At 31.1% G+C, this 24,910-nt stretch overlaps 1 protein-coding gene across 16 annotated transcripts; it reads right to left on the bottom strand.

Annotated features, from left to right (window-relative positions):
* Window positions 1-618: 618 nt before the first annotated feature.
* LOC119605649 (calcium-binding acidic-repeat protein) lies at window positions 619-23,637 on the bottom strand. Of its 16 annotated transcripts, XM_037958901.1 has the most exons (17): window positions 23,175-23,436; window positions 23,043-23,079; window positions 22,703-22,914; window positions 11,943-12,038; window positions 9,898-11,486; window positions 8,789-9,292; window positions 8,101-8,604; window positions 7,443-7,946; window positions 6,746-7,249; window positions 6,031-6,537; window positions 5,305-5,799; window positions 4,570-5,112; window positions 3,697-4,362; window positions 2,938-3,259; window positions 2,706-2,878; window positions 2,184-2,639; window positions 619-2,117 (listed from the first exon to the last, which is right to left on the bottom strand). In XM_037958901.1, the coding sequence occupies exons 3-17, from the start codon at window positions 22,761-22,763 to the stop codon at window positions 1,686-1,688; spliced, it is 7,356 nt and encodes a 2,451-aa protein (XP_037814829.1). In that variant the 5' UTR covers window positions 22,764-22,914; window positions 23,043-23,079; window positions 23,175-23,436; the 3' UTR covers window positions 619-1,685. The 16 variants fall into 16 exon arrangements, with proteins under 16 accessions (XP_037814829.1, XP_037814836.1, XP_037814810.1 ...); XM_037958908.1 differs by lacking the exons at window positions 23,043-23,079; window positions 23,175-23,436 and adding an exon at window positions 23,619-23,637; XM_037958882.1 differs by lacking the exons at window positions 23,043-23,079; window positions 23,175-23,436 and adding an exon at window positions 23,543-23,626.
* Between the last annotated feature and the right edge of the window lie 1,273 nt (window positions 23,638-24,910).

Here is a 24,910-nt window from a genome sequence, read left to right as displayed (position 1 = left end):
GGACGAAAAATGGGCGTTAACGTACATTTGCTATTTTTAACAGCTTCGACTTACTTTTTGGCAAAGTTAATTAACCTATCTAATAGTTGAATTCCTAACCTTTCAATTGATGTAACTTTCTTCGCAATAGGTTAAACATTTATCGAATTAATAGGTTTCAAACTTTGGTATAACAATGTAAAAAACTAGTATTTGTGTCCGAAAATCTTTTTTCGAGTTTGTTCTATATTTTGAAGGATTTTAGGCACGTTCATAAAATGGAATATTGTGGTTCCAATAAGCTATCACATAAGTCCATATATGAATTATGAAGCAAGTTATACGCATCTTTGCTGATATTATTTTTAAAGTTTAATATTTCGAAAATTAGTTGAAAGTTTCTCCATAATTTAAAATTAAAGAAGGACGACAATAATCTCCATAATTATACAGTACACTGACATGCCTATTTAAAACACACCCTAAAATCTCTCTTTATTTTCGGAAGCGCTAGATTTTATTATTTTCCGTTTATAGTATCAGATGTATTGAAACAATAATTTTGACGAAATAATTTAGGCACTTTAACTCACCTTTGCACATGTCACTCACCATCGTAGGTTATATTAATTTATCACATTAGAGTTTTTAGTTTTTTTATTTACTTAAATTTGCATTACAAATCCTTACAATTTTTACTTTGGTTTATCTAGAAAATGTTTTGACTCTTACATTTTCTACACAAGAAAAAAACTACCTAAAAAATTTGATATACTAAATTATAATTTTAACATAGATTTTCTTATTTTTTTAGAACGTCTTCACTGTTTTAGAATTTATTATACAATTACAGCTTATTAACTATGAAGGAAAAGGACTGTGACAAAGTTACAAGGAAACGGAAATAGAATCGTTATAAGCGGACATTTAAATCTGGACATGAACGAACATTAAAACATATATTTGGAAAAGAACAGGTTAGGAATTTTGGCAGGTTCAAAGTGTGCACAGACAACAAAAATTTACAAATAAATTAAATGCTTTAAAATAAATATAATATTGTAGTTGCAGTAAATTTTTGAAAATCCAATGTTATCGTTATGACATATCGTGTAAGTTGTTTTTCATTATGCAATTAATAGAAACAAATTTATCGTCTTATTAGTGGTGTTTAAATTGGGTAGGAGAAGAAAAATTTTAAATCGGACCTATTTGTTAATTTTTATATAACTTAAAATATCGCTCTCTCGCTTTTTTAAATAAATTTGGGTTAGTGCTAATTCGTTTTGCTATTTTCTGTGTATGTATTTTTAAATTAATTTAATATTTTATTATTTTTCTGAAAGGCATTACGATGTTAATAAATGTAATTTTTTGAAAACTCTGTAATGGTCAAGTTCGATGTAATACAAACGATTACAAGTAAGGGGTTGTAAAAGAAACCAATACCTCTTTCTCTCTTTTGTTTGACTGCAGATGATATTTAAAGTTTTTCAAAAAAGTTTATATTGTCTAATATACTCTCTCACTCTCTTAGAATAATAATAATAGGTTTTTATTTAAATTGCGCTCTTTTCTTGTCTTGTGTAGTTAAACCATTAACTTCAAATTACTTTTTGTCTTCGTTGTCTTTCGTTAAAGAGCGCTTTGTGTTTTATTCATTAATGGTTTTTGAGTTTAATTGTTCTAACTTAAAGATGTTCAACTCAACTTTTGGTCTTTTTGTTTTTATCATCTTGAACTGGTGTGGCGTTGCTGGAAGATGATTCCTTATGTTCAGCTTTTACTACAGCAGTTTCGACCATTTTCTTATATTTGCCAGACAAATCGGGTAAATCATAGGAAATGGCTACATCCAGCTTGGTAATGGGACAGCCGCGGAAGTAGGAACAGGTCTCGGCTAACTTCTTGAATTCGTACAGGGGATTCAGACGGAAGAAGTCGCGATAGACCTCAGGATCGGGCAAGTCGTAACGTGAGATATTTGTAAGAGTTGACAAACCTTCATAGATGTGATAGTTTTGTGGATTTTCAATAATGTTATCGGCAATACGTTTCTTGTTACCGAACAAAGTCTTATGGTTATAGAAAGTATTTAAGTAGCAGTCAACCATTTTAGCATGATTACGGACGCGAACCTGTTAATTAAACAAAAAATGACGTAAAAAATTTAATTCATATTGTTTTTATTCTAGTTAACTTACAGCAAAACGACGCGCACTGGCAATTTTATTTTCAATTCTTTTATCAACTGCGGTACGCAAGTCTCTGAGAAAAGCTCTTTCTTGTGCCAATAATAGTCGAGCTGGTGAACCTTCTTGATAGGGATGAGACCACAAAGAGGTGGTGTATACCAATGGTGGTTGAGCAGAGGACATCAAGGGAGAAATATTCCAAATCAAAGCACTTTGTACGCGCAATAATTCCTCAGGTTTTACGGTATCGGCCTTGTTCAAAATAATACGTGTTTGATATTCACGACCTTTCAATTGATCCAAGATAGCTTCAGTCTCTGGGCCAACGTCAAGTTTGGCTGGGTCATATACCAAGAAAATAATATCAGCACGATCAATAAACCATTGGCAGGCATCATTGAAGGGGAACAAACGTGAAACTTGTTTACGTACTTCCAAAATACCGGGAATTTCGACAATGTTAACCTGAAGTAAAAATACAATTTTATCATACAATTTTATTATTAGCTAGACTATCGCATTCTCAAATACCTTTTCCAAAAGTTTGTTGGGCATTTTCAGGCCGCGCAAGCGATCTTCTAAACCTTGTCCGAATTTTTGCAATCCGGAGAAAGTATAGTCAGCTGCTAATTGAGTACCATCCAATACTTCGGTCTCATTGCCCCACATCAAAATGTTGAAATAAGCAGGAGAAGGTTCAGCACCTGTTGCAAAATTTTTAAAGTTTTTATATTTATCATTCGTATATCGCATTTAAACTTACCGGTTCTTAGAGAGCTGGCTGTATATTCATTGTCAGTCAAATAATTAATTATAGATGATTTACCACCAGAATAAGGTCCCATAAACAATACCAAAGGCTTGGAGAAAATCTCAGGATCACCAAAGTGACGATTACTCAAATCACGGTATTTATACAAAGTTTCCAATGGTTTGATAGCGTTTTCGTAAGTGCGCTTAATGTCACGCAAAATAATTTCAGCCACATTATCAACAGCCTTTTCACGGGCATTTGATTCGTCATCAAGTTGTAACAATTCATAAATATGACTACGACTTCTGCGGTTTTCGGGGATTTCACCTTCCTAAAATTTTTAAATAATTTGATAAATAAATTATATTCAAATGAATATATAAATTTATATAAAAACTGAACAAATAAATAACGAAACGGAACTTGGACCAATAGGAAATGATAGAAGGATTAATTGAGAAATTACCAATATTAATCGATTAAATCAGGTAAGTAATATAGTGCCGTAGATATGTCACCTGTGTTAGTACAACTTCTAATAACTTTTGTTTCTGTATGAATAGATTTCAAAATATGAATTATTAAGATACTGATACAAAAATAAAAGACCTCTACTGAAATGGCTATTTGCTATAAAAAATAACTTTGTTTATGAGATCCTGGTTTTTAAAAAGAAAAATCAACGGTTTATGAGAGAATTATATGAAGGAAAATTTTAAACATTTTCCAATAGATTAATAAAGGAGGGGCTTTTCCAGAAGAAAATACCTCAAATTCATATATATTGATGAGGTCATCTTCAGCATTTGGTATACCATCGCCATCGATATCATCATCTTCGTCATTGGCTGTGCCGTCACCATCGACATCATCATCATGTTCATTCGGAATGCCGTCTCCATCTAAATCATTATCATTGACGTTATGAACACCATCACCGTCGATATCGGTGTCGGCTACATTCAACAATCCATCGCCATCTAAGTCAGCATCGGCAACATTCAAAACACCGTCGCCATCGAGATCTGTATCGACAACATTTGGTACACCATCGCCATCTAAATCGGCATCATCAATATTTAATACTCCATCCCCATCTAAATCACTATCGTTAATATTATGCACACCATCACCATCAATATCATGATCAATGACATTAGGGACACCATCACCATCTAAATCATCATCAATAATATTTGCAACACCATCACCATCTAAATCAGTGTCGTGTATGTTTAGGACACCATCGCCATCCATATCTGGATCATTTTCATTTGGTATAACATCACCATCGATGTCATCGTCATCGATATTTAAAATACCATCACCATCCATGTCTTCGTCGTCTTCATTGGGAATAACATCACCATCGATGTCACTATCTTGCTCATTAGGAATGCCATCACCATCTAAATCGACAAGTTGAGGCAAGTCCTAACAAAATAACATTATGAAAATATGAACTATTTTTACAGACAACATTTCGAATCGTGAGCATTTCTTTTAAACAGAAAAGGCCCCAGATTCTTTGGCTCATTTTGCTTTAAAAAAGACTTTAAGATTAACAAGAAACTTTATTTAATTTTTGAACCGAGATAAACACAGACCAAAGTTACTGAGGACTTTTCCTGATTAAAATACCTCCGACTCGTGTTGGTCATCATCCTGGTGGTTTGGAATGCCATCGCCATCTACATCGCTATCAGCATTATTAGAAATACCGTCACCATCGATATCATGATCTCTGTCATTAGGAATGCCGTCACCGTCAATATCTTTGTCTTTATGATTTGGAATACCGTCACCATCAATATCATCATCTTTGTCGTTGGGAATGCCATCTCCATCTAAATCATTGTCATGAATATTATGAATGCCATCACCATCAATATCATGATCTTCAGTATTTGGGACTCCATCACCATCAAGGTCGTGATCGTCAATATTTGGTACACCATCACCATCTAAATCACTATCGTGGATATTTAATATACCATCACCATCCATATCTGGATCTCTTTCGTTTGGTATAACATCACCATCCATATCTTTATCGTGAATATTTAAGATACCGTCTCCATCCATATCTTCATCCTCTTCATTCACAATTATGTCACCATCAATATCATCATCTTCTTCATTTGGAATGCCATCACCATCTACATCTACCCGTTTTTGCTCTGCCTAATAAATTAACGTTTTGCATGTATGAGTCTTCTTCTACCGTAATAATGTTTCGAACGAATCTGTTTTTTCATAAAAATTCTCACACTCTTTTATATTGGAATATTGTGTCATATTATGTAGAAATACAAACGCTTCCCCACACAATAATCCAATATTTAAAGAGATGAGAGTATACGATTTTTAAAATACCTCAGATCCGTCGTCATCATGATTTAGAATACCATCACCATCGACATCATCATCTTCATGATTGACAGTGCCATCACCATCAATATCATTATCTTTATGATTTGGAATGCCATCACCATCGATATCATCGTCCTGGTCATTTGGAATGCCATCACCATCTAAATCATTATCATGAACATTATGAACGCCATCTCCATCAATATCGGTATCATGGACATTCTTCACACCATCACCATCGATATCGTCATCGATAACATTTGCTATGCCGTCGCCATCTAAATCACTGTCATGAATATTTAAAACACCGTCTCCATCCATATCCACATCCTTTTCGTTTGGTATCACATCTCCATCAATATCATCATCGTGAATATTTAAAATACCATCGCCATCCATATCTTCATCCTGTTCATTTGGTATTACATCACCATCTATATCCTCGTCCTGTTCATTGGGAATGCCATCCCCATCTAGATCAATATGCTTAGGCGGGGCCTGATATGAAACACGAAATCATGATCTCTTTTTATCCAAAAGATAGGATAACAAGAAATAATTTTAAGTCGAAAAGACCCTAGATTCTTTGTTTTTCTATACGAAAGTCTATTTACTATAAAAAAAGAACTTCTATTTTGATATCTTTTTTTATAGAGAAGACTACAAACAGCGCAAACAAATTTATTAAGAAAATCCAAAGATTTTAAGGACCTTTCATTAATAAAATACCTCAGATACATGTTTAATATTATCTTGATGATTCGGAATACCATCACCATCGATATCATCATCCTCATGATTTGAAATATTATCACTATCAATATCGTTATCATTTGTATTAAGAATACCATCGCCATCAATATCTGCATCCTGATCATTAAGTATGCCATCACCATCTAAATCGCTGTCATTTATATTGTGTACACCATCGCCATCAATGTCCGGATCGTGAATATTCTTTACACCATCTCCATCTATATCATCATCGTGGATATTAGCAACACCATCACCGTCTAGATCAGGATCGTGAATATTTAAAACTCCATCTCCATCCATATCAAGATCTTTTTCATTTGGTATAACATCACCGTCAATGTCATCGTCATGTATATTTAGAATTCCATCTCCATCAATATCATCGTCTTGTTCATTGGGTTTTTTATCACCATCAATGTCTTCATCATCTTCATTGGGAATGCCGTCGCCGTCCAAATCAATTATCACCTTAGGCAAAGCCTATTAAATTAATATTATGGAAATATGAACTATTTTTACCCAACAAATTAACAACCGTCAGAATGTTTTTATGGAAAAGACCCCCGATTCTTTGAGATTTCTTATAAATGTTTCTTCAAATAGTTTTCTGCTACAGAGTTACGTGTCTTGGAACGTGCTTTCGGAATAAGATTCCAAAGATTCTGGGGACTTTTCCCAAATAAAATACCTCCCGTTTTGACCTAACAGCCTCTCTATGATTAGGAATACCATCACCATCAATATCATTGTCTTCTATATTAGAAATACCATCTCCATCGATATCATTATCCTGACTGTTCGGTGTACCATCACCATCGATATCATCGTCCTGATCATTTGGAATGCCATCACCATCGAAGTCGTTATCATGGACATTATATACACCATCACCATCAATATCTGTATCGAGTATGTTTTTAACTCCATCACCATCTATATCATCGTCAATCACATTTGCTACCCCGTCACCATCTAAATCAGTGTCTTCGGTATTTAATACACCATCTCCATCCATATCTGAATCATGTTCATTTGGTATTACATCACCATCAATATCATCATCGTGAATATTAAGAATCCCGTCACCATCTATATCATCATCCTGATCATTAGGAATAATGTCGCCATCAATATCGGCATCTCGTTCATTGGGGATGCCATCACCATCCAAATCGATTTCCTTAGGCAAGGCCTAATAAAGTAACGTAATTAACATATCAACTATATACACCGGAAATTTCAAGAGTTTTTTAAACAGAAAATTCCCCAGATTCAAAGGATTTTCTACAAAGAAGTCTATATGACATAAATACGAACTTACGGATTGCATACCTTTTTGTTATAGAAAATCCGAAGATTCTGAGGAAGTTTTCTGAATAAAATACCTCCACCTTGTGTTTATCATCATCTCTGTCATTAGGAATACCATCACCATCTACATCGTGATCTTTTAAGTTGGAAATACCATCACTATCTATATCGGTATCTTTTCTATTAGGGACTCCATCCCCATCAATGTCATCATCATGATCATTTGAGATACCATCGCCGTCTAAATCAGTATCATTCACATTATGCACTCCATCGCCGTCGATATCAGAATCATGGACATTTTTAACACCATCACCATCTATATCATCATCTATAATGTTTGCTATCCCATCACCATCTAAATCGCTATCATAAATGTTTAAAACCCCATCTCCATCCATATCAGAATCCTTTTCATTTGGTATTACATCTCCATCAATGTCATCATCATGAACGTTTAAAATGCCATCACCATCCATATCTTCATCTTGTTCGTTAGGAATAACATCTCCATCAATATCATCGTCATCCTCATTGGGAATGCCATCGCCATCCAAGTCAATTTTTTTAGGCATCGCCTAATAAATTAATATTATGGAAACATAAAAATTTTTAAGCAGAAAGGACCTCAGATTCTTAAGATTTTTCTCATAATTACAAATTTGAAACTTTTCGTTTTTTAAATTAATTAAAAGACCATAAGATTCTGAGGATGTTTTCTGATTAAAATACCTTAGACTTCGATACATTCTGATCTTTATCATTGGGAATTCCATCACCATCTACATCATGATCTTCGTGATTCGAAATTCCATCACCATCTATGTCTTGATCTTTATGGTTGGGAATTCCATCTCCATCAATATCTTCGTCATGTTCATTTGGAATACCATCACCATCTAAATCGTTATCATGCGTGTTGTGGACACCATCGCCATCGATGTCGTCATCATGAATATTCTTTACACCATCTCCATCTATATCATCGTCGATATTATTAGCTATTCCATCTCCGTCTATATCGGAATCGTGTATGTTTAAAATACCATCACCATCCATGTCTGGATCTTTTACATTTGGAATAATATCTCCATCAATGTCATCATCATGAATATTTAAAATACCATCACCATCCATATCATCATCTTGTTCGTTAGGTTTAGAATCTCCATCCATATCTTCGTCTTCCTCATTCGGAATTCCATCACCATCTATATCAACGAATTTATGCGCAGCCTAATAAAGTTATAGTATTTAAATATCAAATACTTTCGTTTTAAACGTGGCGGATAATAGGTATTTTTAAACAAAAGAATCTCAGATATTTTAGACTTTTTGTTTATTCGCTTCTTGTTAAGTGTTTTAAAAATATTTGTACAACAATATTCAAAATATCTGAGAACTTTTTTGCATAAAATACCTCAGGTTTATGATGATCATGATCATGTTCGTTAAGAATTCCATCACCGTCAATATCGTTGTCTTCATGATTCGATAAACCATCACTGTCTATGTCTGTGTCCTTATGATTTGGTATTCCATCACCATCGATATCATCATCTTTTTCATTATGAATGCCATCACCGTCTAAATCGTCATCATGAATATTGTGCACACCATCACCATCGATATCAGTGTCGTGAATATTTTTAACACCATCTCCATCTATATCATCATCTACTATATTTTCAACACCATCGCCATCTAAATCTGTATCATGAATATTGAGTATACCATCGCCATCGATGTCTGGATCTTTTTCATTTGGTATTACATCGCCATCAATATCATCATCATGAATGTTAAGTATTCCATCACCATCCATATCATCGTCTTGTTCATTAGGTTTAGCATCTCCATCAATATCCTCATCGTCTTCATTTGGAATGCCATCGCCATCTAGATCGATATGCTTTGGTAAAGCCTAATAAAGCAATAATATCGAATGTGCATTTTTTGATAGTTGAATTCAAATCTTGGACGACTTTTCAAGATAATATGTTTCCATATTTAGAGTGTTTTAATATATAAAATAATTTGTAACTAAAATGTGTTTCCGATTAATGAACTTTGGATTTTCTATGAATGGATCTACTGTCAATAATATTTGAATTTTCTTTATACTATATTCATTAGAAAAGTTTTAGTATTGGATTTCTTTTAAGTATATCAGAATGTATAACTATATAAATAGTATAATTATTATTGAAATGTGTACTTAAATGTTTATGTTTTAATCAGATTTGTTTTAAAAATTTGCTATTAATTAATTTTTTATACGCAAGCCTGGTATTTTATATAAATATAATATACAAACCCTCACTTTTATAATCAACTTTAGACTACGAAATTTATACATACATATTTATATTTATGTATGTACAAACTAAAACTTAAGTTTTCCAGATGTAAAAAATTAGCAAATAAAGCTTCCTAAATGCTGAGAATAGTTCTAAGGAAATTACTTGTTGTCTTCCATATTAAAACATATACTTAGTAATAGTATTACAAAAATTAAATAAATCTTACCCATAACAATTCGTCTTCAGGTTTGATATCTTCCTCATCGGCTTCGGGTTTGCTTTCCTTATCATCCGACTCACCATCACTGTCATCATGTTCATTAGGCAAGCCATCACCATCGCGATCAGCATCGTTTTCGTTAGGAATACCATCTCCATCAATGTCATTATCTTCGTGATTAGGTATACCATCACCATCGATATCATCATCCTTTTCATTTGGAATTCCATCACCATCCTTATCAGTATCTTCATCATCGGGAATGCCATCATTGTCCATATCACTAACTGCTTCGACAGAGCGTTTTGAACGTTTAACTTCATCTTCTTCAACGACGGGCTCTGCACCAGGTTGAATATCAGCTGCTTCATGTTCATCGTCATCATGGACATTTGGAACACCATCACCATCAATATCTTTATCTAGAGTATTTGGCACTCCATCACCATCCATATCAGAGTCCAATTCATTAGGCAAAATATCACCATCAATGTCACTGTCATCATCATTAGTTATACCATCTTTATCAACATCCAAACTTTTAGGTTCATCTTCATTAGGCATGCCGTCACCATCAATATCGTTGTCCTTGTTATTAGGAATACCATCGCCATCGATATCATCATCCTCATTATTGGGAATACCATCACCATCGATATCGTTATCTTGATCATTAGGAATGCCATCGCCATCAATGTCATTGTCCTCATCATTGGGTATACCATCACCATCAATATCATTATCCTGATCATTGGGAATACCATCACCATCAATATCATTATCCTGATCATTGGGAATACCATCACCATCCATATCATCGTCTTCGGTGTTTGGAATACCGTCACCATCCATATCATTGTCGTCAACATTGGGAATACCGTCACCATCCATATCATCATCTTCGTGATTGGGAATACCATCACCATCAATATCATCATCTTCACTATTAGGTATGCCATCGCCATCAATATCATCATCTTGATCATTGGGAATACCATCGCCATCCATGTCATCATCCTGATCATTAGGGATACCATCACCATCCATGTCATCATCTTCATCATTGGGAATGCCATCACCATCCAAATCATTATCACTGACATTATGGACGCCATCACCATCAATATCACCATCGATAATATTAGGTACACCATCACCATCCAAATCAGCATCGATTGCATTTGGCACACCATCACCATCCAAATCGGTGTCATGAATATTCAAAACTCCATCACCATCAATATCAAGATCTTTTTCATTTGGAATAACATCACCATCAATATCATCATCTTGGGTATTTGGAACACCATCGCCATCCATATCATCATCTTCTTCATTGGGTATCACATCACCATCGATATCACTGTCTTTTTCATTGGGGATGCCATCGCCATCCACATCTATTTCCTTATGCTCAGCAGTTGGTTCTTCATTAGAATCTACATCATTAACTTCGACAGTTTCTTTTTCATCATGAACAGGTTGATCTCCCAGCATTTCACCGGACGCTCCGTCATCGTCAGTATCATGTTTATCGGTATCTTTATTCGTTTTTTCTTCTCCGGAAGTCGTATCTGGACTAGGAACTAATTCTTCTATGAATTCAAAAGAAAATGTTATTAAAAAAAAGTTAGACAAAGTAGAATAATATAGTACATATGTATGTTTTGCCAATATTTGCTAGCATACATTAAAAAAGCCATCAATATTTGACACAAAATGGCGCCTAACGGAAATGTTCATTTCAATCTTGTATATACCAGGATGGTATTAGCTTTAGACTTCTTTAAACTTATTAACAAATTTGACATTAAAAAGCAAAAAAAAAAAAATAAACAAATAAATTAAATAAACAACTTGCGTAAGTATTCATTAAATATAATATTTAGCATTGAAAGAAAATGATATTGAGTAAAAATTTGAATACTTGCCAAATTTATGTATGTAAATTATTTATTCTTAAAAAATGGAAAATGTTATACTAAAATATGTATTTATCTATGTTTAACTTGATGTATAATATTAAGTATATTTTGTCAGACAACAATTACCTTTTTCATCACCTGTCTTCAATTCGTTAATGGCCTTTTCAATGTAAGGACGACATTCGGATTCTGTGGGTCCAACATCAGAGCTAGCATACACATCTAATAAAATAAATAGAAGATGATATATTTAAATTTTAACAGATAGTAATAAAATTGTAGAAACTACTGGAGTGGCATTAATTTTCTAATGTCTCTGAGTAATTCTCTGATAATGGCTTAACACTCCTAACTCCCATATTTATAAAATATTTAATAGGGTCATTTATGGACCGGACTATATAGAATTTGAGAGATTAATTTATTTTTGTAGATTTTTATGTTAATACCCCGATTTTTAAACGATTTATTGACAATAAACTGCATCTTTACCAATTATCTTTCACTTTATGGCCATTTCACATAGATTATTTTAATAATCATCAATTATCTTCTTTTAAATTTACATATGTATGTGAAATTTAGATACCTTTTACACGTATGGGCAATTTACCTTGAATATATCAAAATTTTGTATTCTACTGTTGAAATCTGTTAAAATGTTTAAAATCGGTCCATTATTTTCATTAACGCTATATATATACACTATCATTTCTACAAAAATCGTACCGCCGATTTTTGTAGAAATGCCAACTGTACACCTGCGAGTAAAAAATGTGGATTGTTTTTAAGAATTTTATCGTGATAAATACTAGGGTTATTGTCTTTCAAGTTATTTTTTCAAGGCGACTGTATATGGGGGCTAATGTCAAATCAGACTCGATCATTACGAGAGTCAGCTGTATTTTTTAGTCTTATATAAAAGTAAATTTTGCCTTAACTTAATTTTGAGCTCCTATGAACTATACAAGGGGTGGGGTTGTATGAGAACTGGGCGAAATAATGCAACAAAACTTCGAAGATACAGTGCCAAATGATGTTGAAAAAATTACATGGGCACACCGATAGACGGACGGGTGGACGTTGCTTAATCGACCCAGTGATTCAGAGCCGATTGACATACTTTAATACATTCACTACAATATTATTGGGTGATACAAACATCAGCGCAAACGCATATCCTCTCCTCTATAGTGGTGGAGGATATATGTAAATATATTTTTAAACTACATAGTCTCTCATTGAAATACGACCACAGGTTTCGCTGAAATAGGCATTTGAATTGTTGGTCAAACAACATCTGTTTTGCCCCAATTATAGGGATAATTAACAGCTTATTTGCAAAATATGAATTTAATTTAAATTCAAACTTTTTAAAACGTAAAGTGTGTTCAACGGTCACTTTCGAATTTTTTAGAAATGCCATATCATCAAAAAAAAAATGAGAAGTATTTCGATTTTATCATTCCGTTAAGTAACACATCGAAATAGAGGTCGTAGACCCTATTCTGTCTGTTGAAAGCAAGACAGAGTCCAAACGAAATGTATTAGCCCCCTCGATTCGCAATGATTTCGACTAAAACCCCCTTACAAGGAGACGGTGAGTACAGCTTAATAGAAAGGTGTCGATTCGTTATTTAAATCGATCCACGACAATGTACTAACGAACACAAAGTGTATCGGTAATTTTATTTGTTCGTTAAACTAAACAACTTTTTAACTCCCGATTTGTAGGTGCTTATATCAGTACTTATGTGTAAGCGAGCGTGTTAAAATTACCACCTAACAAAACTAAGGTTGCATTGCAAGCTTAAAAGAATAACATCCTTTGAAAACATGTTTTTTAATGTTGTTTTCATTAATAAAGAAATATTTGATCACTTCATTAAAATAAATTGTTGCATTGATTGTTTATATCTGTTGCCAACTTGACATTAATTTTTCTAACTACTAATTTACAATTTTATTTATAAAGAAATGAGTTAAAATACTTAAACATTTATATATGTGTGTATAGAAATTAAATTTTTGTTTATAAATTCCCACTTATTAAAAAAAAAAAAAAGAAATATAAAAATTGGCTAAATGCCACCTTTACTTCCTACACATTTTTTTGCTCAATGTTCTTTCTTATTCATAGACTTTTACTTATTTTTGTTCTAAATTCATATATTGTATGAATATAGTTTTTATTTTCTTTATTTTTTATTATTTAATAATATTTGTTGAGGTCACTTGATTTTTTTCAAAACTTTTTCATGGTTGTATCACAATCATTTAAAATTTTTAAATATTTGAGTTTTGTTTTTAATTACGTCATTATTATCATATCATAACTTATTTAATATGAAATTAATAATTTATAATAAAAATTAAATACTTTTAATAATTGTTTACACCATTTGTTGATAATTAATTATATGTTTGTGTTGATTTGAAAACATTTAGAATATTTGCATATCCAAATAATTTATTTTTGTTCAGTTTTTCTCTTGGTTTATATCAGAGGAGCTCAATATTGCCATTACATAGCACGCGTGATAGGGTAAGAAAATTCTGCTGACGCTAAGTTGGTACACATACACTATAGGTTTAATTCTTCTTCTTTTTATAATGAGCAATATCAGTTGGTTTTCTCTCAACTTGAAAATCAAAATCAAATCAGTTGCTGATCAGCACTTGTCGAAGCGAGGTCTGTGCGCGACGTTTTTAAAATACACACAGAAATACAACAACAAAATTTTGAGAAAGCCGAATTAATGTAGGAGAACATGCGAGAACAGTTGACAGTTTTTTATATATAGACTTTGATATACGCTGGCTGTCAAAATCCGTAATAAATATTTGACAGTTAGCTTATACTTTATAGTTTGTAGTCATTTTATGCGTATACTTTTATTTTGAATTGAATTCTGTTCTCTGCTGCTTTACCAACACAAATAAAACTATGGTAATCTATGGTGGTATGTGTTTGAGCAACACTGGTTTATATGCATGCAGTACACTGTTGCCAACTTTTTTCCCAAAAATATCGCTAAAGTCGACTGAAAAATAGCTAGAAAATAGCTAAATTCAAGACATTTTGAAAAATTTAGCGATAAATCGTCAAAATAATATTTATTATATGATTCTGAAAACAAATAGCTAAAAAAACTATCTAAATTTTTCAGATTTTTTATATTATTCTAGAATTCAGCAAAAAGTCAGCGATTTATCGCTAAAATCTATATGCATACGTAGGAATGGGATAGTGATACAAACACATCTTATAAGAAACACATAAGAGAATCTTTTTTTATGTTAAATATTTTCACTTTGGGTTAGGAAAAATGTCAAGTTGAGGTTAATTTCGATATGCGACCCTATACAGATTGCTTTAGAAATGTTGTAAAGATAAATTGAATTACGAAATGCTGGCCTTTATGGATTGATCCTTTATTTTCAGCATAAGAGTATTATTTATTTTTCTATTACAATACAATTACAAATTATATTCTTACCTAATTTACCGAGCAGGGTGACGATAACCATACGACCGTTGTAGTGTAGCAGACCAGGATCTCTGCTGGGAATCGAACCCACAACCCTCAGACTGACAGGCTAGCACACTACCAACTAGCCTACCGGGGCACCCAAGATTATTATTATACACTCCTTTTGTGGGAAGTTTATCTGCAATATCGATATGCGGCCCTATACGCCTTAGAAATGTTGTAAATTTTTAGGACTTTATGGATCGATCCTTTCGTCACTTATTTCCAATGTTCACTAATTTTTAGAATTATGGTAAATTTTATTATCATATCACTCATTTACTAAAAGACTAGAATAATTAAATATTCGTTTATTGAGTACAACAAAATATACCCCTTTTAAAGTTTTTCGTATAACTTTACCTGTACGCACAAATATTTACTCCTAATTATGTTCTTCAGAACATTCAAAATAAGTATAATACACACAGCTAAAACTCAAATAATTTACATTGAATGCATATTTTTATATACATACATATATGTAAATCGTCATTCGTAGCAACTTTTAAGCGATATTATCAAAATATAAATGAATAAAAAAATGCCTTAAAATCTAAAGAAAAATCGCTAGATTTCTCGCTAATAGCTAAATCATATTTTTCCCCGCAAAATAGGATTAAAAATCGCTAGATTTGACGAGAAAATAGCTAAATTGGCAACAGTGATGCAGTAGCACTTTTAGACATTTCTCTTTGAGTGAGTTCGATCTCAAAGAGATATTGAGTGAAAAAATATTTGTATGCGTATTTGAGCATTGAGCTTATTGTGAATTTTGAGAAAATGTATTTGAAATATTACCACGTTAAAAAGTAAAAAGAAATGCGTTTTCGATCGAAATTTTAATATTAAAACATCAAAAAACTATACAAAAAAGACAAGATAAATATAAAAAGTGAACTTAAAGAAAATGTATGAAAGATATTAAAATAAGTCACTTGTCTGCTACATTATATTATTGGTAGTAAAATCGGGTTTTGTCCATTAAAAAGACTTTATGAAATCTTTGAAATATCTTTAAGTTTTCAGTTCTTTTGGAATATGTCCGTAATGTACGATTGTATGAGACGTTCGTACGCCTTCAGAGGGGTATAGATTTTGTAAAAATAGGAGTACTTGGAATACAATTTTGTCATTCTGCTCCATTCAGCGAATACTATATTTGCAAATGGAAGCATCCCTTTCGGAATATTGTTTTAAGAAATATGCATTAAAATATGGCGATATCAGACGTTACAAAAAACGGGAGTGTTTTTAAAGTACATGTAAATATTTACGAAAATTTGCAAATTCAGATTTTGATGACAGATTTTTCTTCTGATTTTTATTTTAGGTAATAAATACATATTTTGGAAGGAGTAGGACGGAGCAGTCGGACATGGCCGAAATAAAAAAAAAGATGTTATATGGTGACTAGGGTCAAATATGGACCTATCCTCGTAAAATTTGGGAGTGGGATTTTTATTCATATAAAAGTTTTTGGTGCAAAAATTGATCATAATACTAGTGATTAAAAGTGAGGACTTATATACATTTTAGATCTGCCGATTTTTGGAGCGATAGTATTATAATTAACAGAATTATTAGATATATATGCGGGTCCTTTTGTATGGCGGCGAGGTGTAAAAATATACCATTTATCTAGAGCATTAGTCCAATTATCTAAAGCATCTATCCGTGGTTGTGGTTCGAATCATAGTTGATATCAGTATTAAAAAAACGTCGATTAATACTTTTATGTAAAAACTATTCCAAAAAGTACTATAAAATAACTTGTTATGGAGCACTGAGTAAGCGGAAAGAGTAATAAATACAAAAACTAACTGTAGAACCAGATTTAGGCGCGGGAAAGTCGGGTAAGCACATTTGTAACCAGTTATTTTTTGAACCTCATTGAACAAAAATAATTAGTTATTCACCCCAAAAGTAAGTACTTCCACATTGCTCCAATATTACTTGCCTGTTTACCGGGTAAGTAAAGTTTTTCCTGGGTATCTTTAAAAATGCAAAACAAAAAGCTTTTATTTTTTTAGTCGTAGTTTACCTTTTCGTGGAATTGCACATATGGTATATCATAAAAACATTTTCGAATATTGTGATTCAATAATTCCCCCTAAAAAATTACTTGGAGACTGTAAAGTGACGACTGTGTCTACTTACGTTTACAAAGGGGATACCATAGTGACGACTGTCTTCACTTTCGTTTACAAAGAATACATTCGTGACGAAAGACGAATTAAAGCCAAACAAGTGGTTAGACTTTAGAGAAAATTACTATTATAACTTATAATAGTGCGGAGGCATATTTGTTCGCAAAATTTGTTATGTCAACTGGAAATATAATCTATCAACATTAAAATAAAGGTTTGACATCTGTTACATCTGCTTCCTTCTTCGAGATATCTTAATCTATAGCTTGAGACCAATTCGAGTTAAGCGATATTGAACTGTTATATAGAAATGGTCTCTAGGTTTTTCGTCATGCGTTAAATTCAGAAGATTATGGTCGCTACATTGGGTCTACGGTTAATTATATAGTATATAAATAATTAAAGTTTAATTACACTGGTCTGTAATTTTAGTTAATTTCGGAAAAGCAGATGGCCACTTGAGGCTTAGTTCAATTACACTGGTGGAAGTTAAAAGCACTTAAAGTTAAAAGTTTTGAAAAATTTAAGAATACATTTTTCTTGACCCTATAAGTTTGGTACGAGTAAATATTTTGACTAGATAGATTAAGTCCACCAGATCTGATTTATTTTCTATAATTAAGCACATTGAATTTTTACCAATGTATTAAAGCAATTTATTGATGAAAAACTGTTTTTATTAAAGAGTGGTCAAATATTGGCCGTTACTCATAAAAGCTGATACTCAGTAGTTAATATAAAAGTTATTTATGACGAATTTCATAGTGATATTAGTTTTAATAGTGACGTTCAAAATTACGGATTCTTTTTGTGAAAGCAAGGGTCAAATGAGGCCTAATCATTACGCATCGTTAATACTATATAAAACTTTTGTTTTTGAACCCATGTCAAATTATTAGGGCTCATCCTTAGGATAAAATATTCCCAAAATAGCGATCTGTACTTTGATTAAAAGGTTTTCAAGGACGAACATCGATAAATTAACTAAAGAAGTGATTCTGAGTCGATATTTTATAGTGTGCGTTATAAAACATCAGCACAAACCCATATTATCCTCTCCACTAAAGAGGTCTTTATTATGACAATTAAGAGTCTTTCTTTTACATTAAAATGTTTGTCGTTAACTTAAGGTGAATATTACTACTCTGCCTTCATTTATCTTTATTTAGAATTTTATTATTTTCGGGCGATTCTCGGAAGACAACATTTTATAGGGTAATGGGTTAATTAGGGAATAAATTCTACATTATTTGAAAGAGTAAATAATTTTTCAAAACAAAAACAAATATAGTACATATGAATTTTATTGAAACTTGATATAGAATGCCCAAAATATATACTAAATTTCAACAAATTTCTTTAATCAAAAAACAAGATAATTGCACTTTTTGCATAAAAATAAATAAAAACAAACAAATAAATAATTAAATATATACTATAAATTAACATTTATGCAAACACTGAAAAATTAACGAAATGCAAATAAAATTGTTTATTAAATGATATACTCGTGTGTTTATACATTAATAAAAAAATAATAATACGAACAAAAATAAATAAATATTTATTTAAAATATTTCAACATTTTAAATGATAAATTGACGTCTTATAAAATTAAGCATTTCCCACGGTATACACTGAGAGAAACGAAAAAAAAACAATTATCATACGATTACATTATGGGCTAATCGACATCAATAAACAAGAAGTGTTGAAATAAAAAGAGATTCATAGAGATTAAGCATTAAATTATATTTTTTTTTTATCAAAAATTTCAAAATATTCTAGAAATCTTTTTATAAAATTAAATAAATAAAATTTCATAAAAATGTACTTTAGGTATCTACGAAAAAAATCTTTCAAAATATTTCGTGTTTTGTTATAAATTTTTTTGAATTCTAAATTTAACAGACTACAACTGACAAGCAAAAACACATTTGATTTGTTTCAGTTTCATTATATTTTTGATATAATATTAACAGACGTGGTGAAAATTATAGTAATATTTTTATACCAAAATATATTTAAAAAATCTAACGACTATTTATTTCCCACAAATGTTGCCTCCTTAATATCTATTTAGGTAAATTCATAATATTATTACAGAATCTATAAATAATTTAAATTTTTAGAATTTTAATAACATTTGAAAAAATATTAAATTAAATAGAATCAGAAATTATATCCAACATATAGTTGGATATAATTATAGCCAAATATTTGACGAAAATAACGTGACCTCCAGAAAATCAACATTTTGATTTCCTTTACATATGTATTTATTAATTTACACAAGCGTGTAATTATTATTTAAGAACATCATTATTTTACATCACTTCAGTGGGAAGGATATATTGGGATTGTGCTGATGTTTGTAACACACAAAAATATTCCTACCTTAAAATCGAATAAGCCATGTCCGTCCGTCAGGCTGTCCATGTAAAGATTGGGCGCTAGATACAGGTCACAGTTTTCAAGATAATTGGTTGAAATTTAACACATACACTTTTTCTGCCCAAGGACGAAGCCTATTGAATCTGGTTAAAATCGGTGCATTATTTCACCTAGCCCCCATACAACAGGGCTTTAAAGCTCATAATTATGTTAAATACATATACTCGTATCTTGATAAAAAGTGGCACAACTAAGTTTAATACAAGCATTGATAACCTTGCCATAATGGTCGGGCTTCATTTGACCTGATCATATAAATACAAATACCCATTCATATAATGACTTGAATGTCCATAATTTACTTATAAACACTAGTATAGCGATGAAATTCAGCACAATACTAGATTAAATTCATCACAATCTTATCTGTATCGTTCCACATTTCTACCTATCCACTATACAAAGCCTCTTTCAGAAAATGTGTTTTTTTCCATAAATTGCTTCAATATATCGGAACCAAGGTAATATTCAAGATATTATTATAAAAAATAAATCACATTTTGTAAATACAAAAATCATGTAAAATCAAAAAAACATGTAAACAATTCGGCTAGAGATTAACTATGTTCAAAATCATAACAGTCGATCCAAAATTTTCCATAGCCCCCGTACAAAGCTACATATTTCCGAAAATTTATTTTTCGTGAATAACTCCCTCAAATATATCGGTATCAACACAAAATAAATAAATATATGTAATATGAACAGGAATCACTTTACCAACGTAGATTTATATCGGTCCACAATTGTTCATAGCTCCCATATAAGGTCCATTTCCGAAAATCACTTAAATGCACATATTTCTTTGATGGGATACAATTCGACACAAATATTTTGTGTCTATATATGAATCACTCTACAACATTTTTTCCGGATATCACTTAAACGCACGTATTTCATTGTCAAATAAAGCTATCTTAATAAAATTCGACACAAATATGTTTCGGGTACATATGAATTACTTGAATGTATTTTGTGTGCATATAAATCGTTATACGAAATTTTTCCGGATCGGTCCATAATTGGTCACAACTCCCATATAAGAACCACTCCCGAAAATTACTTAAACGCACATTGGCAATCAAAGTTATCGGGATAAAATTCGTCATAAATGTGTATTTTGTAAATATAAATCATTATGCGGATTTTTTTCCGTAACGGTCCATAATTGGTCTTAGCTCTCATATAAGGTTTACTTCTGAAAATCACTTAATACCACTTAATTCATTATTAAATAAGTATATCTGGATAGAATTCGACATGAGTATGTTTTGTGTATAGATAAATCAAAAAACTAAACAAATTTAGTAAAACTGGACAGGAATATGGTCTGTTAATATACATCGACAAAATCGGTCGTACGAGGTCCACATCCGAAAATAATTTAATATAAATTTTTCTGGACCTAATCAAAATTAGTTCTACGAATACATAAATGTTAGTACCCTCACCATGGAAACAAAACGTTTGACGAGTTATCTCAAAATTAGATAGTCAAATGGGTTTTAATAAAAAGTGGGAGGCATTTAAGATTCGGTCCGCCGAATATAGCACTATAACTTGTTTATGTTTCTTAAAACGTCTTTTTCCGAAAAGTTCTTTAACGCTCCTAAATCATCTAATATTGTTTTTATTATGATAAAAATCGGCATACGTTAATTGTGGAAAGAACAGCCCAATATCGTACCTAATTCCCACTTTTAAATATGCTCCTATTTTAGGAATATATACTTTCCTCAATACCGAATACATTTGAAGAATTTCAAATAACATTATCTAAACCAAAATAATAATTTAATAGAAATTTTGATACCAATACCATTTTATCGTGTAATTTTTTAATATTGCTTGTTTACAATAAACAACCATTTCTACATACATACATATATTTATATATTTGATTTAAAAATTAATAATATTCAAATCACTTATTTAATAATAATGCTGCTAGAACCACTAATATTTTAAACACAGCTGTATCTGTATATTAAGTATAAGTATTATTTCTTTAGCCGCACACCATTTTCCTTCAGTTTCTGAGCATTTAAAGGGGGAGGGGGTGAAATTGTCGTTTAGATTCCCTTTTTGCTAAACATTTTATTATTCTTTCACTTTTTTCAATATTTTCGCAATACGCAAAGTGCTCCGCTATTGTGCTTTCTTTTTGAAGAACTTTTGTTGTCGCATCGGGGAGATGGTATTTTGTTTCTATTTCACTTTATTTTGTTCTTTCTTTTTGAGATCCACATTTAAATATTTTAAGATATTAACTCAGGCACTCTTTTGACAGCGATCGGGCATGAGTGGAAAATTAAAAAAAAATATATAAAATATATACCAAAAACACATACAACGAATATTTTTAAATATTAATTTTCGAATATAAATTTTGAAATTTCACTACAATTTTGTTCTTGTTATTCTTAGAATAATGTAGAGAAAAATATAAGAAAAAAAAATTTAACGAAAATTGCATAATAATTTTTGGCTATCATAAGATGAATATTATAGGAAAATGTTTTTGTTGGTAAAACGCACACACAAGGGTTTTGACAACTTTTGTGTCATATATTTCGTTCACTTTAAGAATAATGATGTCTGTTTGCTGATGTTAATCATAAATTTTGGGAAAATTATATAATAATAAAAAAAAAAAATAAATCAGTTTTTTTTATCTGCCAAACCAGGATATTTTTTCTTAATTCTTTAATATTTAATAAAAATAAACAATATTTTTTTTTACACATACCAGTAGAAGAGACGGCAAATAATGTTAGTCCCAGTAGGAACCAAAACGTAATCCGCCCCATATCAATTTACAGTATAAATTCCAGTATCCTAGCACTCAGTTGCAGTTGTATTAATTATTATTACTTTAAGTCACCTCATAAATTATTTAATTATATTTTTTTAAAAAAATATTTATTATTTAAAATTATTTTATTATTGCACTCTCGTATTCTGCATTTGGAAAATAAAATTAAAAAGATTTATTAAATGTTAAAAAATGCACTAAAAAAATAAAATATTAATTTATCGTTTAAAAACAACAAAATTTTTATTATTTATTTTAAAATCACTAAAATTACTTCAATTTATTTTTAATTAAATATTAAAAAACAAACACTAAAAATAAAAATAATTATTATAAATTATTAATAAATCACAAATATTAATTTTTATTTTTTAACGAAAATTTTTCTATTTAAAAATTTTCACACTTCGTTAATTGTTTCGTTTAAATATATATTTTTATTTCGTTAAATATTGTCGTTTTTAAAAATATATTATATTTTTAAATTTCAGCTCAACAATCGTTTTCTTGGGTAATCCTTTGGTGTCCCTTTTCAACGACTGTTGTTGCCAAAACTATATTTTTTAATGAATGAATATTATTTTTCTATTATATCAAAAATCTTTTTTCAATTTTAGGTTTTTTATATTGTATATATGTATGCTTGTAATTTTTTTTCAAAATTTTTATTTTTTTATATATATATGTATAATATTTTTATATAAAAATATGAATAAGAATTCTTTTTTAAAAATAACACTAATAATTTATTATTTTCACAAAATAAATATATACGAGTACGAGTATACGAGTCGATCTCTCCCGGTCCAAAACCAATTCGTAACACAACAAGGAGATCCCACAAATTTACCTTGTGACCGCGAAAATTATTTGATTTTTTTTAATATCGAAATGTCGAAATAATTTTCACATAAAAATAATTTTCGTTTTTAGTTGAAGACAATTTTGTTTTGCTTTTGAGTGAGTTTTTCTTTTTGGCTAGAGAGCATATTGCACTCAAAACTGATCACACACATTTTAAATGTGGACATACTCACACACATTGGTTATGATGGCAGGAAATTTGTCATTTTATATTTGGGTTTATGAGTGATAATGTTTTGTTTAGGGTGCATACATAGAAAGTAGTATGAATTAGAAAAGAAAATATACGATGAGTTTTTTTGATGACATGTATAAAAATACGAAATTATAGTCGGGGCAGTCCGACTTATTTTACCTTACAGCCTATCTATATATGACAATTACAAACAATTTATGTTATTTAAAGTTCTCTACCATAATAGATCCATAATAGACTTTCTTCATATCGTGCAAATATTTTGTTATTGTAACAAAAACAAGTAAAAATTTAACTCAAGCTACTCACATTTTATCTAGAAATAACACATTAGGTCCTGGGTTTTTGCTTTTATCCGAATATCACGACAATGCCGTTTACATAAGGTCATTATTAATCACTCTTTCAAAATCTGTGAGGATCGATCAATATATATTCGACTTTGAGAAATCGAGGCCTCCGGTGGGTTAGTGTTCTAATCTGGTAGGATGGATTCGATTCCCACCTAAGTAACAGGATCGGTAGAGGACTAGGTGTATTTCTTCAGATTTGATACACATCCTACATTCAACCTAACTTTCGAAATCATATTTATCATTAAAACATGTGTCGTTAATTTGTTGTGAATTTCGGAATGTATTCCTAAGGGGACCTTATTTGGGGGGTAGGATCAATTATGGACCGATCCTCATAAAATTTGGTAGAGGCTATTTTGTATATTTCGAATTGCGTCGCTATACTGTCATTAATAAGCCAGTTATAAACGTTAATGTGATTTTCTGAAGGAGTCTTTATATGGGAGGTAGGGTCAACTTTGGTCCGATGTCATAAAACTAATTTCAGCTTAACTATATCACAATTGCTTTTAATTAACTGATTTATTACCCTTTAAACAGTATTTCGAGGGACTACTTGTATGGGCGTTAGCAAACAAATCTTATCAATAAAGAATATTTATGCAAAATTTCAACTATCCAGTACCTTTCTCCCCACCGTTTCCTTCATGAAAGACCCTCATCTACAAGAGATTAGATAGCTCGAGTACTCGAACAATGTGCACGTATACTGGACCGGACATCCAT

The sequence above is a fragment of the Lucilia sericata genome, unplaced genomic scaffold (genome assembly GCF_015586225.1).
Source record: "Lucilia sericata isolate MDLA Ls3-8-SP2 unplaced genomic scaffold, ASM1558622v1 Contig000015F_arrow, whole genome shotgun sequence".
NCBI classification, from domain to species: Eukaryota; Metazoa; Arthropoda; class Insecta; order Diptera; family Calliphoridae; genus Lucilia; species Lucilia sericata.
This window is presented reverse-complemented; position numbering and strand designations above follow the sequence as displayed.

What these genes read in the sequence shown, in the direction of transcription:
- LOC119605649 (XM_037958908.1), bottom strand. Translation starts at nt 22,763, where the DNA reads ATGGGGCGGATTACGTTTTGGTTCCTACTGGGACTAACATTATTTGCC. An exon ending in GAAGACAGGTGATGAAAAAG is followed by an intron (nt 11,487 to 11,942) that starts GTAATTGTTGTC and finishes TTGAATTCATAG; the next exon opens with AAGAATTAGTTCCTAGTCCA. An exon ending in ATGATCATCATAAACCTGAG is followed by an intron (nt 8,605 to 8,788) that starts GTATTTTATGCA and finishes TAACTTTATTAG; the next exon opens with GCTGCGCATAAATTCGTTGA.